Source organism: Glandiceps talaboti, chromosome 6, assembly GCF_964340395.1.
Source record: "Glandiceps talaboti chromosome 6, keGlaTala1.1, whole genome shotgun sequence".
In the NCBI taxonomy this organism is placed as follows: Eukaryota; Metazoa; Hemichordata; class Enteropneusta; family Spengelidae; genus Glandiceps; species Glandiceps talaboti.
In genome coordinates, this window is record NC_135554.1 from 21,404,978 (window position 1) to 21,419,206 (window position 14,229).

At 35.4% G+C, this 14,229-nt stretch overlaps 1 protein-coding gene across 3 annotated transcripts in view; it reads right to left on the bottom strand.

Annotated features, from left to right (window-relative positions):
• LOC144436225 (rho GTPase-activating protein 45-like) overlaps window positions 1–14,229 on the bottom strand; it is a 76,857-nt gene that overhangs the window by 14,621 nt on the left and 48,007 nt on the right. For all 3 annotated transcript variants that reach the window (XM_078124959.1, XM_078124961.1, XM_078124960.1), the window contains exons 3-5: window positions 2,329–2,472; window positions 2,103–2,187; window positions 250–404 (exon numbers count right to left, since the gene is read on the bottom strand). In XM_078124959.1, the coding sequence (XP_077981085.1) occupies window positions 250–404; window positions 2,103–2,187; window positions 2,329–2,472 (384 nt within the window). The remainder of the gene's footprint in view (window positions 1–249; window positions 405–2,102; window positions 2,188–2,328; window positions 2,473–14,229) is intronic.

Here is a 14,229-nt window from a genome sequence, read left to right on the forward strand (position 1 = left end):
TTATATTTTACAATGTAGCTGGTATCACTAATATTTCCATTCAAACAATAAAGTAAATTTGAAAGATTTTAAGTTTAACTGTTATATTTGACTCCTAAATATATTTCAAATGTAATTTTTTGTTTAATAAATACTAATATATGTGGAAAGAAATTCTTTTGAGTATCTGCCACAATTTCATCTGTTTCACCTTATGTCCATAACATCTATGAGACCAAAAAATCCCATCATTCAATTTGACCACCTTACCTGGTTCCCTGGTGTCCAACATGGCATCCCTTGATCCTCCATCTGAACTCAGACTGGCAGATGACAGGTTGTCACATGACCTAGATTGTGATGTATTTAGGGATGTGTATGGAGCCGAGGCTTGGTCAAGATCTCCCATCAAGTATTCAGATACACTGAAAAACAAAATATGAATGATCATTAGCACACACATATATATACCAGTGATTACTTGAATCCATACATGTGGCAGACTATAAGATATGTCATGTCACTTCGTCCTCACTGGCCTGCTCTATCTGAAAGGAGTTGACCGATGTGTGAGGGCGCTCTACCAAGACGTACCTTACAGACTATGCAAGTACATATTAGTGGTATTCGCATTCTAGTGCACTACCAGAAACATTTTAAACCTGTTTGCAAATGAGTGAGCATGTAAGCATTCCATGTACGCAGAATCAAGTACACAGACACAGTTATATTTTTATAAAATTTGATGTTCATAAGTTTACGTAATAATATGAAAACCCCATGATGTACGAGTGCCAAAGTAGATACTCAGGAGTATTTGCATTCCTCATATCTGCTGTCTTCTCTGCTACACATCTACTCATTTTACTCGTCAAAAGTACACCTATACAGATTACACTGCAAGCACTCATACAAATTACCTTGAGTACTTGTACTCACACATCGTGAAGTTCTGTTATATTATTCTTTTACTGAAAAACACTTTCATTTCAATCTCTCATAAAAATCAAACCTATTAGTATAGATTGTGACCACTATGAAACTAGCTGCCGTGAAATTGAATACCTTCCAAAAATAGGTAAAACATGTCTATCATGGCATAGACCAACATTTGATGCATTATTTACAAATGTAGATATGGAAATACTGTACTACAATCAACACACAAGTTCTCGTCTTCCATTTATGATAAATTTGGGTTCATGTTTTCGGTACATATCTTTTAATTATTAATTCTAGTCAGTAAACATTGACATTAAAAGGTTGAATGACCAGTAATTGAAAGTCAAACACTGTGAAGAAAAATAAAACAGCCATGAGACAGAGAGGACAAATACCAGATAATGGTGAATTTCTCCTAGTTACATCAAGGTGTAGGCAAATTTAGTTTGCTATCACCACTAACAATGACCATGGGTTGTAAACAACAACAGATCTAGGTGCCATGGTCTGGGGCAATGACCAATGATATTGACCACTGAATGACCATGGGTTATTTACTGTTGACAGTGACTATGGGTTGTAAACAACAACAGATCTAGGTGCCATGGTCTGGGGCAATGACCAACGATATTGACCATTGAATGACCATGGGTTATTTACTGTTGACAGTGACCATGGGTTGTAAACAACAACAAATTCAGGAGTCATGGTCCTTAAATCTTGGAACCATGAACAGGGCAATGACCAGCCATTTTGTCAACTTTGTGTTTTTGCATTCTGGCAATCAAGGGGTCTGGGCAAAGACCACTGACCTTTTGATTAGTGTTACTATCAACAAATTCAACATCCTACTTGCCTTGACAATTTGAATCAATATAATTACTACTTCTCATTGCCATGGTTTCATCAATCAATTTGTACATGTTTAGATTAATTTTGAATTTCTTTCCAAACAAGAACAATCTCCACAACAAAAGCAATGCCAATGACCATCAAGTTTTTAATGTACACAAACACATGATTTTTGCTTCATGACACCTTAAAACGAAAGCGAAGTTTTCCCTCTGTCCCTACGACTCATAGTTACTGCCTTTGTCACCAAGTACAGTCATTTGACTATATACACAGGATTATGATACTTTACTTAATGCAATAAAGATAAAATGAAGAAGACAACTTACCTACTACTGAAAGCCAATGCCAGCTGATCAATGGCATCATAGAACTCTGTGTGATGATTCTCTCTATCATATTCATTGGTAAATCCTGGACAAAAAAAAAATAAAAACATGACTCAAATATTGAAATACTCAAAATGTATAAGGTGCAACCTAAACATGGTATCATTCTGTGGTTTGAGTAGATATCCATTTGTTCAATGTTTCTAAACTATCTTTTGGATCTTACCTTTGATTTGGCTGATGAGAATAACAGCAGCTGTGTGGATCTCTGTGGAATGCAAGGCTGGATATTTGTTAAGTACATTACGTAGTATACAAAGAAGTTCCCGAAGCCTTTCATGTGCTGCAACCCTGGGAGTTTCCGATCTTTCTGTGTATCGAAAAGATAGATAAAATACAACGGTCAAAAATAACAGACAAATTTCAATGGTTTTGAAGGAGTGTACATGGAGAAGATTATTAAGGTTGCATATTTATATGGGAAAAGTATGGCAAAGTCAGCTTCCTTTATGGAAGGCTTGGTGCAAAAGTATTTTTGGCTTTTTGTAAAGGCTTCAAGTAGGACGGTATATGTTTCAAGACACTGCAGGTCTTTGAACTGATAGGTTCGACTATTTCCAGCTGGTGCGAGAGGTAGGCTGAGAGAGTGAAACCTGAACATGTTTCTGGATATTGTTTCTTTATAAAAAACTTAAATTCCATTTTTACACTAGACTGTAAGATACACTGTGTCACTCTGCCCTCATCAGTCTCCTCTCTCAGTGAGAGGAGTTGATCAATGTTGTGAGGGCACCCCGTCATGCAGTACCTTACAGGTTATTTTTACACATTCATGATATAAGTACAGTTTATTTCAAAAAGTCCAGTTACTCAGGCAGCATCTGGCAAAGTTTATCATATATACTGAAGTATATGATACATTTTAAATGTCTTTCGATGAATGTAGAACAAATTTATCAAAACATTTGTTTCACTGGAAGTCAATTCTCAGATATAACCCCTGGGGGTAAAGGACAAAGGGCAAACAAGTTACATTGACATGCAATGACCAGTTCAAGGTATACATCAAACATATGAAAACAAAAAAGTCTTACTCTGTTAGCATATTAAATTCTAGACTGTAATATATGTCATGCCGTTCCACCTTCACCAGACGGGAAGGGGGGTCGACCAATGTGTGAGGGCGCCCTTCACTGCATACCTTACAGACTAGTTAAATTCTACACCTATACATAATTAACAACTATGTCATTATATGTCACTTCATACTACAATAGATGGAATTTTACACATAGGTGACACCTTGATGTTGACTTTCAATATAACTGTTTCTCTTCTCAAAAGTTTTATTACAGTTCAAACTCACCACAATGCAGTAAAAATAATCAATGATATTCAATTTATTTTACTAGAGAAAAGTATTGATTATAGAATTTGAATTAAACAATATGGTATATACTCAACAGCAATGATGTTCTGTGCCAGTTTTCAAAATAGTCATAAAACCACAATGACAGTGTTTTTGCACAATGGTAGAACACTTTCAACCCAGAACGCACTTATTCTTTAAAAGTGGGAAAATTCTCCTGGCTTGTGAGAAAGAGTTGAAACTAATGGTACCATTTATGAAATAATATGCCCTTATTGTATTATACTATATTATATTAAAAGTTTTAATTTGTAATACAGTCCCTGAAGTTACAATTAAAATTGATATTGCAAGCAATAGACTCTTTATTGATGAATTTAAGGTTGTGTTAATATTTGAAATAGACAAACCAAATGGTCAAATCAGGGCAGAACAGATCGAACTTAAAAACGCACAACTGGCACCAAACAAGCATACTTGCTAGCGTATATAATTTATCAGGTTGAGAATGATGTAAATTGTTAGTCCACTATAGTTTGTGTTAACTCTATTTTGTATTGGGAAACTAAACTCCACAATATGTGGAATGAAATGACCGATGTTAGACTTGACCATGCAGCTTTTTCACTGATTAAATCCTCTCTTCAAAGAGAGAAAATTGATTGATGACAGAAAAACAGGAAACATTTTAACAGGAAGTTTGTAACAGGAACTTTAATTAGTGAGTGGAGTTTTACCTACATGTAGCCTTGTAATCAACTAGATTGATGGTAAAAGAACCATGTACAAACCACCTGTCGTGGACAAGACCTTGTTGTCATAACAACATACACTAACCCTTTCATAGTCAAACATTAACAGTTTGTTTTTTGCTGTTTGATTTTTTTGTTTGTTTTTGATATACTTTAATCATTGGAGATTTTTGTTCTTTTTTTTCTTTAATTAAGAAAACATTGGTAGTAATTTTTAAATTATTTTAAATTCTAATCAACAGATAAATACCCAAATACTAGGAGACTGTCAGTTCCTCAAATTGTAATACCTAAATATTGAAACCTCAAGGAATACTTATGTTAAGTTTAACTCATAATATTGAAGTGTTTTATACAAATAATCCTTTTTTACGGATAATACAGGTTAAATTATGCCTGCCTGTTTTCCATGACTGATACCCCCCACCCCCATTCCCCATGCCCCCTCACCACCATTCCAACATCGCTTACACACTTTTAGCAAACTAACAGTACGGCAGCTGCAGCTAGATGTGAAACTTGCTCTGCTCGTTCTGTATACCAGTAATCCTAAGCATGAACACTCAATCTCATTATGCCTTTGGTGTTGAATTTACTGAAAACTAGGTGAAAGTTCAGCAAAGATGTCATAAACAAAACATCCACAACATAATGCACATGTAACGAGAGTGAACCAAAACTAATCTCAGCATCTGTTCACAACACCAGTATGACTTTCCAGGTTTTACCTTCATGTATTAAAACTGAAGTTCACCAAAGACAACACAAGAGCATGGAATCCAGACTGATTCGTATTTCACATTCTCTCTACCGAGTACAATATATCATCCGTACTGTATGATTAACATGTCTATCTACATAACACATCATTTGTCCATCAATTCAATGCATAATATGACAAAGTAGCTAGGTAGTAGACAATTATCGGTATATCTGTATACATATATTGGGGTGTTTTCCTACTGTATAATTAACATGTCGATCTGCTTAACCCATTATTTGTCCAGAGAAACATCAATTCAAAAACTTAAGTATATGCGACAAAGTAGCTAGGTAGACAATTATATCTGTACACATATAGGGGTGTTTATGTCACGGTTGACAATACAGTGAACTGACAGAACCAAACAGTTACACCATGTTGAGAGTTCATGAATATATATCTGGATGTGATCCAAATTTTCAACTTCTGACATTTCAGTTTGTAACTTTACACATCGTATGCATGTACTCAGTAAACTGGTTAGATTATTCTGACTAGAAGTAAAACTGCTACAGGAATAACATCAGAACAGGAGCCAACATGGTACAAGTCCATGGAAATTTCCCCATCGGGGACATGCCTCTATTCACGCAAAGTGTTCCCCCTTCACTGTCTATGATTCAGGTAAATTTATTCAACAGGAAACCCGTTCACTTCACGGTACTATGACTGACTATACCAATGTCATTCTTATATATGTTAACTTCTGTTTTTCTACCCGACTTCATCTTCATGAACGTACCCCCTGGACAATTCAAATTTATTTGTTTATTTCTCACAATGCCTTTACCTTAGCGATGAAGGCAAGGTCAGAGTATACATCTATTGGAATGGCATGCCAACTACAATATTGATGAATCTTTCATGATCTGACCTCTGACCTTACAACCTCAATCTGGTGTACATACGACCTCGGACAGAAGTACATGTGTACTCGTAACTAGTGTTTGTTGAAGACTTGATGGATCAGTGATCAATACCGCTGCATGAGCTCTATAATGTCTTTCATAACTATTCCATCACAAAACTGCTGCTGCAAAATTTTCCCCAAATTCTTTCAAACTCACTGATAGTACATGTATAAGGAAAAACAGGATAAGAAATGCAAAAAGGTGGACATTGACGTCATAGAAACAGTGGACTGACATAAGTTATGCAAAGATGTTAGTTTTCCCACAGCAAAACAGGGATAATCCTGATATAATGCAGATTCCGAAATTCCACATCCTATCAGAAAATGACGTCATAACTGAGGTGAATGACACAACTGATATAGATTTTTAAGTTATCCACAAAGAAACACCAGTAAGTCATGCATAGTAGAAAGATAAAGGTATTATATGGTTTAGGAAGGTACGTAAATACCCGACATTGTTTTCAGTTTAATTAAAGACAATAGAGCCACTAATTGTATTGAACACATCATACATACATTAATGACTTGGGTACACTATGACCAAAACATGCTTTGTCCCTAGACCATACAAGTATGTGAAACCTGGTCACGAAAGACGGAAACAAGAAGGTGGGGGTTTTAATTTGAATGGGAAGGATGAAGGAAGAGATCTGAACTTGACAGGTGTGGGAAATGGAATCAAAGGAAGGAAAATGTGTAGATGAATGAAATAGAGTATCAGGGTACACTTTCATATGTAAAATCAATAGGTTTTTTCCCACTAATGAATACACTGTTACAGAACAGGTATGTACCTATTATGAATTACAAACTAAATTGCATCTAGAAGTTCATTACTCTACAGGTTAAATGGTTTATACATTATATAATTAGTCAACAAAATATGGATGAATGAAAATGGATATGGGAAAGAAAGAAAGAAAGAAAGAAAGAAAGAAAGAAAGAAAGAAAGAAAGAAAGAAAGAAAGAAAGAAAGAAAGAGCAGGCAGGCAGGCAGACCGACCGACCGACAGACAGACGGACAGGCAAACAGACAGACAGACAGACAGACAGACAGACAGACAGGCAAACAAACAAGACAGACAGACAGACAGACAGACAGACAGACAGACAGACAGACAGACAGACAGACAGACAGACAGACAGAAAAGTGAACATTGAATTTAGTATCCGATGTTAAATTTATTGTGTAATTCTCAAAATGTAATATATATTAATCTTTCACTTGCTATCACTGAAATGATTGCATCTGCCCTTGGTGACCTTACCTAATGACAAATTCAAGATCAAGGTTGCACTGTTTATCTATAAATATACTCATGACCCCCAATCCCTGAACTTACTCCACCTCATATATACAATCCAAGATCAAGGTGAGAATAGTTTATTTACAACTAAACACAACTTATTTTTCCACCTTACAGTGCCCAAACCGACCACACCTCAAAACCGATGATCCAGACCGAGGCTGAATTGTTGATTGATAAAATACTAAACACAAGTGTTTTTCCACCCCACCACCCCTGAATTGGCCGCACCCTAGGCAACATAACATAGTATGAAAACCTGGTACAACAACCCTATACAACAACAGTTTTCTAGTTAATGATATGATCTACACATGACAAGGCTGTATCTTAACAAAGCCTTCAAGTATAGATGATACGTCCTTTCAATACATTTGTTGTGCACACAAGAGGTGGTCAAGTGATGTTTTCTATCTTTCGTTATTGCAGTTGTTAACTTGACACCTTTATCTTGCTGACTTCAATACAGTGCACAAATGTGGATAATTACAGATACAATGTGCAGTCCAAATTATCGCTCACTTCACAGTAGTTTTTATAATACATGTAATGTATGTGGGTATATACAAGACAAAAGTAACAACAATGGTCTGGTATATAGGGTGGGATAAGTGACAAACCAGACTTGTGCCATAGTTCTGCAGCATCAACAAAACTTGTGTCATGGTACTCATAGTTCTGCAGTGTTAACACAACCACTACAGCACCACATTGTATTTTTTAATAGATTATCTTAGTCTTCATGCTATTTCATCGATAAAGTATTGCACTTCCTAGAAAGTCAGGTTGTTCTCTGTACTGGCACGACCCACTTCACAACCAATTTACTGCAATTAGTCTCAAATTCAACACATTCTCTGTGTTTGCTGGTTTGTCGAATGGCTCTGTAATGATGACAGCACATTACATCAACTTCAAAAGGGGAACAGCTTTCTAGCGTTGTGTATTTTTATTTTACGAGAGGACAAGTACGAATGAAGACAAAGCACTGAAGTTTATCTAGAAAGTGGCATCTTTGCCCTACAGCTACTAGCTAGGTGACAAATTACACAAAGTGATGTGCCGCCAACCATACACAGACTCTGAACTCACAGTCTTGACCCTAGATGACATGAAATCTGACCTACCATTCATGTTTGTTATTTAGACAAGAATATTGTTGTCTTGCTTAGATGTTAGATGTAAAGTTGAATATCAACAAATGGGACATCTACAAATTGACATGTCAACAATAGATTGAATGTCTTGCATCTTGGTAAAACTTGGTATTTAACACAATGTTGACAGTGAAAAGATTTGATGCCTTGAAATTGATGTACAAGCCGAAATTAAGGGAAGTTGGTGCCTTGAAATTAGCATAATGTTGACTATACACAGATTTGATGTTTTGAAAGCAATGTATTAAAGTTTAATTGATATCTTGAAATTTACAAATGTCTTCAAAGTTATGTAATGCTGACTGTACACAGATTTGATGTTTTGAAATTGACATAATATTGTCTATAAAAAGATTTAATGTTTTGGAATTGACATAATGGTGGCTATCAACAAATTTGATGTCTTGTACTCTGTTGATTACATGAACATAAATAAGATTTGCTACTGGGTACCAATCACATGCAAATGACATATTCATCCACATTTCAGTACCATACATTCTTTATCTTGTTGACAACTCATAAACTCCATCTTATAATATCTCATTGTGAATTCCTTCAACTTTAAGGACCCTGCAAATTGCATAAACCTTAGCAAAGGGAACAAAAGTTACAAATCTTGACCAATGTGCGTATGTCGAATGGAATTTACCTACTATGCACCAGAAGAAAACTAGCATTGAAACCGTTTTTTCAGTTGCTACACTAAATTCCAGGGTAATTGCTTGATTCAGATAACTTCATTGAACCTTGAAAGTTGTGTCTACACAATGCAGGCTAGTTTTTTTTTTCGTTTTTTTTTCCCAAATAAAATTTTACAACGACTACCCCATTCAGTTCTCAGCGTAGCTGACGTCATTGACGATACAAGTCAGTCACTTGGCATGGATTTAATGACTCTAAATGATTCATTAGAACTACTTTACAATAAATCTTGAGTCTCCATTTATATCCATGAACCACTCAGGTACTACAGGTAATCTTTCCTACCAGTGAAAGTAGATAGAACTATGCCTGGCTTGGAACACACATACCCTGAGTATATTTCAATGACCAAATGATGGCAATTTTATTCAAATAGAACTCCTTTGTGAATTATATTCAATTCTTTGAAGATTATTCCACTATACACTTACATATCAATTTTCGGTATCTGCAATAGTATTTTACCTCATGCTAGATTGTCAAAATAGAACAAGAAGGTAGACTTATTCTCGGGCATGCCTATAGTAATGCATGTGAAGCACATGGAGCGAAAATTATGGTGTCGGCCAAGAAATCGAATGTTCGTTATTTTTATGATGCGTCTAGGCAGTAATATTCTTTTCTAGGTACTGAGAATAGTAGTCTAGACTTATTTCACGGAGTCAAATTGACTAATAACATCTTAGTATTAAAATAAGAATCAAATCTGTCCTCTGTAACATTACCTTATTGTTACCCTATAGTGAGTAGACAGTGACAGCAATTATGTTCAATTTTAAAATGATAGATACATGAAATCTATCTGCGTATACATGGGTTTCTTTCCATGACTGTAGTCACGTACCAGGGCTTGAATTGACTTTCTACGTTTGGTTGTCAGATTTCACAATTTGTTTCAGCCACAAATCTCTATTGATTTCCATTGATCTAACAGACAACCACTTGAATAAATTTGGTAGTCTAGGTACAATGTTTAGTCGTCTATATGCCCTGAAAAACTGCTATTTTGGTAACCTATATACCTTGGACTACTGCTAATTTGGTGGTGTAAATACAGTGTTTAGAAGTCTATGTACCTTGGACTACTGCTAATTTGGTGGTGTAAATACAGTGTTTAGAAGTCTATGTACCTTGGACTACTGCTAATTTGGTGGTGTAAATAGTGTTTAGTGGTCTATGTGTCGTGAACTACAGCTTATTTTGAACCTTACTGACTCACAAAATGAAAATAAGCTAACCTTTGTACTTTATTGTTCTTCAGTTTCAGAGTTCTAAAACGTTAGAGAATACATTCGTAAATGAACAGAAAACTTTCAATTTCACTAATTTCATTTTTTGGGGGGTTATAACAAAGTTCAAAGTATGATCTAAACAACAGAGCAAAACAGGATATACTAAAATTGACTTGTGTTTGTCAATTCCGGTGTCTATATTACTGAACTGTGAATTCACAGGAACAGCTGTGACATGTCAACATCAAAAGAAATGGAAAACCTTTTTAGTTAAGTGAATACCTGTTACTAAGTTACCACTTAAAATCCACCGTGCTACAGTCAAAGCATCACTTTCTGTGACACAGTACAGAAATCACAAAAACATGCAAGCTTTCAGTGAGTTGCCTTGGCAAACTGCACACAAACAATACTAGATTTAAATGCTAATCCTGATTTAGAATGCAGCTTTTACTTCTCATCTGACATTAACTGTTTTGTTTCAAAGCTTCTTACGATGACAATACTCCGTGGTATGTATTATTTGTACCTACTCTTGAAACTTGGCAAACCAATTTAATTACTTTTCAATGTGGGTTTTTCTCAATGAATGGAAGGGATGGAAGAACTCATCAATTGCTACTTTTCATGTTGCATAAGGGGTATTTTTTCCACCCACGTATTGGGTCTCTAATGCATATTATCAACAGCTACACTTTTTCATTTTTATAATGAATTTAATCAAACCTACATCTGTACAGTCAAACTTTAGTTTAAGTTCACGTCAAATGAAAATTCACGACAATAAAAAGTCAAGAAGAGAGCAGTTTGGAAATTACATCACAACCAAAACCCAATTATTAGTTGGTATTATCAAACCAATGAACAGTAAAAAGCTATTTACATGTAAAATCATTCAAAATGTCAACATATTAAAAGATCTAACCAACAGATACTCTAAAAGGAAGCCAGTGGCTTTGGGTGTCGCAATCAGATCGGTACATCCTAAACACTATTTTGATGTGGTTTGGCTTCAAATTCTCATTGCAATTTATTTATTACTTTCGATAATGATTCACCTTAGTAGAGTAATATCCATAAAAAGAGAATATAGTACCAAGTTTGATGTGTCCTGTCTTGCAAGTTGATGTCTATAAAAGTTGAACAAAGACTCAAGGACTTTACCCAAGGCATATGAACATCATAAAACCATACAAACTTTGATGACCAGACAAAACGAAACTTTATCAAATAAAGATTCTCACTTTCAAATTCCACTTTAACACCTTTCCTCACTCATTTTATATGTGTATGTATCATCTAGTTGTTGACATTAAATTGCTTACAATATTAAAGATATATGTTTTTATAACCGACTACTAAGGTAGAAAGTGCCACGGGGACAAATTACCTTAGAAATGAAAATTCTTAAAACTGCTCCAAACTTTACCATATGGAAGCTTGCTTCTAGTCCTTTTTGAAATAATAAAAGAAATATGGCTCCTATATCTTGCTTTCAAGCAAATTGACAATCTGTTATTTTCCCATACAGTTAACAAAGTATTTGGCAGCCATATTGGATTCTGAATATAAAAAATTTGTATGGTTATGCCTGATCTTTTTTCTTGATTTTAGCTGAAAATGGGTTGAACAAAGTACAGCAAAAGTTTAAAGTTTATTTCCAAGGTGTATTTCACGTGAAGACTTTATAGTTTGGCCCGAAATGATATCATTCTGCAGTGTTTTGCTGAGGGTTGGATTATAAATGTAAAACCTATGTTTTTTGCAAAGATTTTCATACACAGCTGTTCTTCTACTACTATACATCTCAACATTTTTATCTAAAATGAATTTTAACTTTTCACAGAGGGGAAAAAACTATAACATGTGTGCTCATTCTTAATATGCTTCACTGAACAACGTCACTACAAGACAACACATTCCCTCAATATTGTGCAAAATTTACTCTCTGGGATCCTCTTGCCTTCCACAAATGCACAGAATGGGAAAGAGGGTATTGACATACATACACTGTATTCAGTTCACTAGTTTTCTACTTCTAATCACACATGATCTGAAATTTTTAAGAGAACTAGACTGCATGATGACTGTCAGGTATAACTGTGTCATATTCTGCATGGATGACACACTATGGTTTTACAGTACACTATTAAACCCTTTACTATCTAAGTACATTGATACATAAAAAAAACGACAGTCAATAAAATCCACCTGTTACTTCAAGGTTACCCAATGAGTTCAAAATGTCAGAGAAATATACCACCATTCTGATTACAAAGAGACACATGCAATGAAACAATAACAACTTAGTGTGTAAAACGTGAAATAAAACGTCAGTAAATACTATTGCAAGTACACTGTGTCATGGGTATCGTCACTACATACATAACACATCTCATCTCAACTGTAACCACCTGTTTAGTCTTCTATGAATTCCCTGCTTTCTAACAATTAGGTTCAGAGTTGACATCCGGACTCTGATTATCTGAACTATTTGGTTATCCGAACCAACAGCATGAACTTGTTATTTCATAATCAGTGTTATTACATTATTGACATTTAAAAAGCAAGTAAAATATGACAAAGTTCCCCATCGAAACTCACTATATATCTGACAATGGTGTATCATACAAATTATGGTAACATAATATAATTATATACTTTATATGCTTTACCAAATCTATCCAATATGTACAAAACTATAATTCTCTAAAATGATAATCCCTAATTTTAAATATAATTCCCAATGTCCACAACATTTACATATCCCAACCCAGATTACGTGTCCTATTTTCACTTCTCTGATCAATGGTGTGATAGTACCTACCGCCATTCTCACAGTGAGAACCAGTACTTAGTTCAGTGCTACATGCATGTTTTACAATTTCCTGGTCGTCTTCCTCATCCTCAGACCAAAATTCAATGTCATTAGTTTTAATCCCATGGCAGTAGTTATGGTTAGCGTCCTCCGATACCTCGATAATGACCAGGTCGGATTCGTCACACATAGTTCATGTTTGTGTTTGCCGTAAAGCAGGCTACGAGTGGTCTATAGCTCCCTACATCTAGGCAGACGTTGAAATTTCCACATCAGTGGTTAGCTAAACAGGAGTACTGCATGCGTGTGTACTTCTATAAAAAGTAATCAATATCTGTGCTTGTTTGGTTCCACAATAGGATATAGCTGCAGGCCACATGGTTCATCAGTTGACAACCATTGGCTGAAAGCCGTCAAACTAGTCCACTATACTACGAGGGGTGACTGCATGCAATGGATGAGTACCTCAGAATCACAGTCACGATTACACTTACTAAACAGGTGATGTGACCACTAAGTGCTTGAAATCACGTAGCAACAGCTTTTCAATTACTCAGACATACCATCACAATCTTGACACGGTGGAACTTGAATGCTTTTAGCTTTCACTTTTCTGTTCTGCTGACCTGAGTAAATAAAAACTCTACTGGGGTATGTTTAATCTGAGGTAACAATTCTAGGGCTATAAAGCAGCCGATTCTATTGTCCATCCTTTTGTCACTAGACTACCTGTTGACGACAGTAAAACCATCCACAGACAAAATACACAGGATTTTACTTTCAAAAGCAACAAGAACCCTGGCTTAAATATAGATCTGTTTAACTTGTTCATGACCATTCAAGGCCACATCAAACTTCTGTTTCTGGAAACCTCCATGCAAAGACTTTGACATTTACACTCACTCCAAGGATGGGAACACCATGGTCAAGTTCAAGACCATGGAAAGAATGAAATGCACATCCTTATAGTCACAGATATGCAAGACAGGAAACCTGACATGACAATACGAGGACTGGGAGATTTCTCTCCATTGATTTTACTTTGTTGTTTACACAATGTCTTGAACCGATTAACTTCTGATCTCCCTGTGTCACAATAGCAATGAAG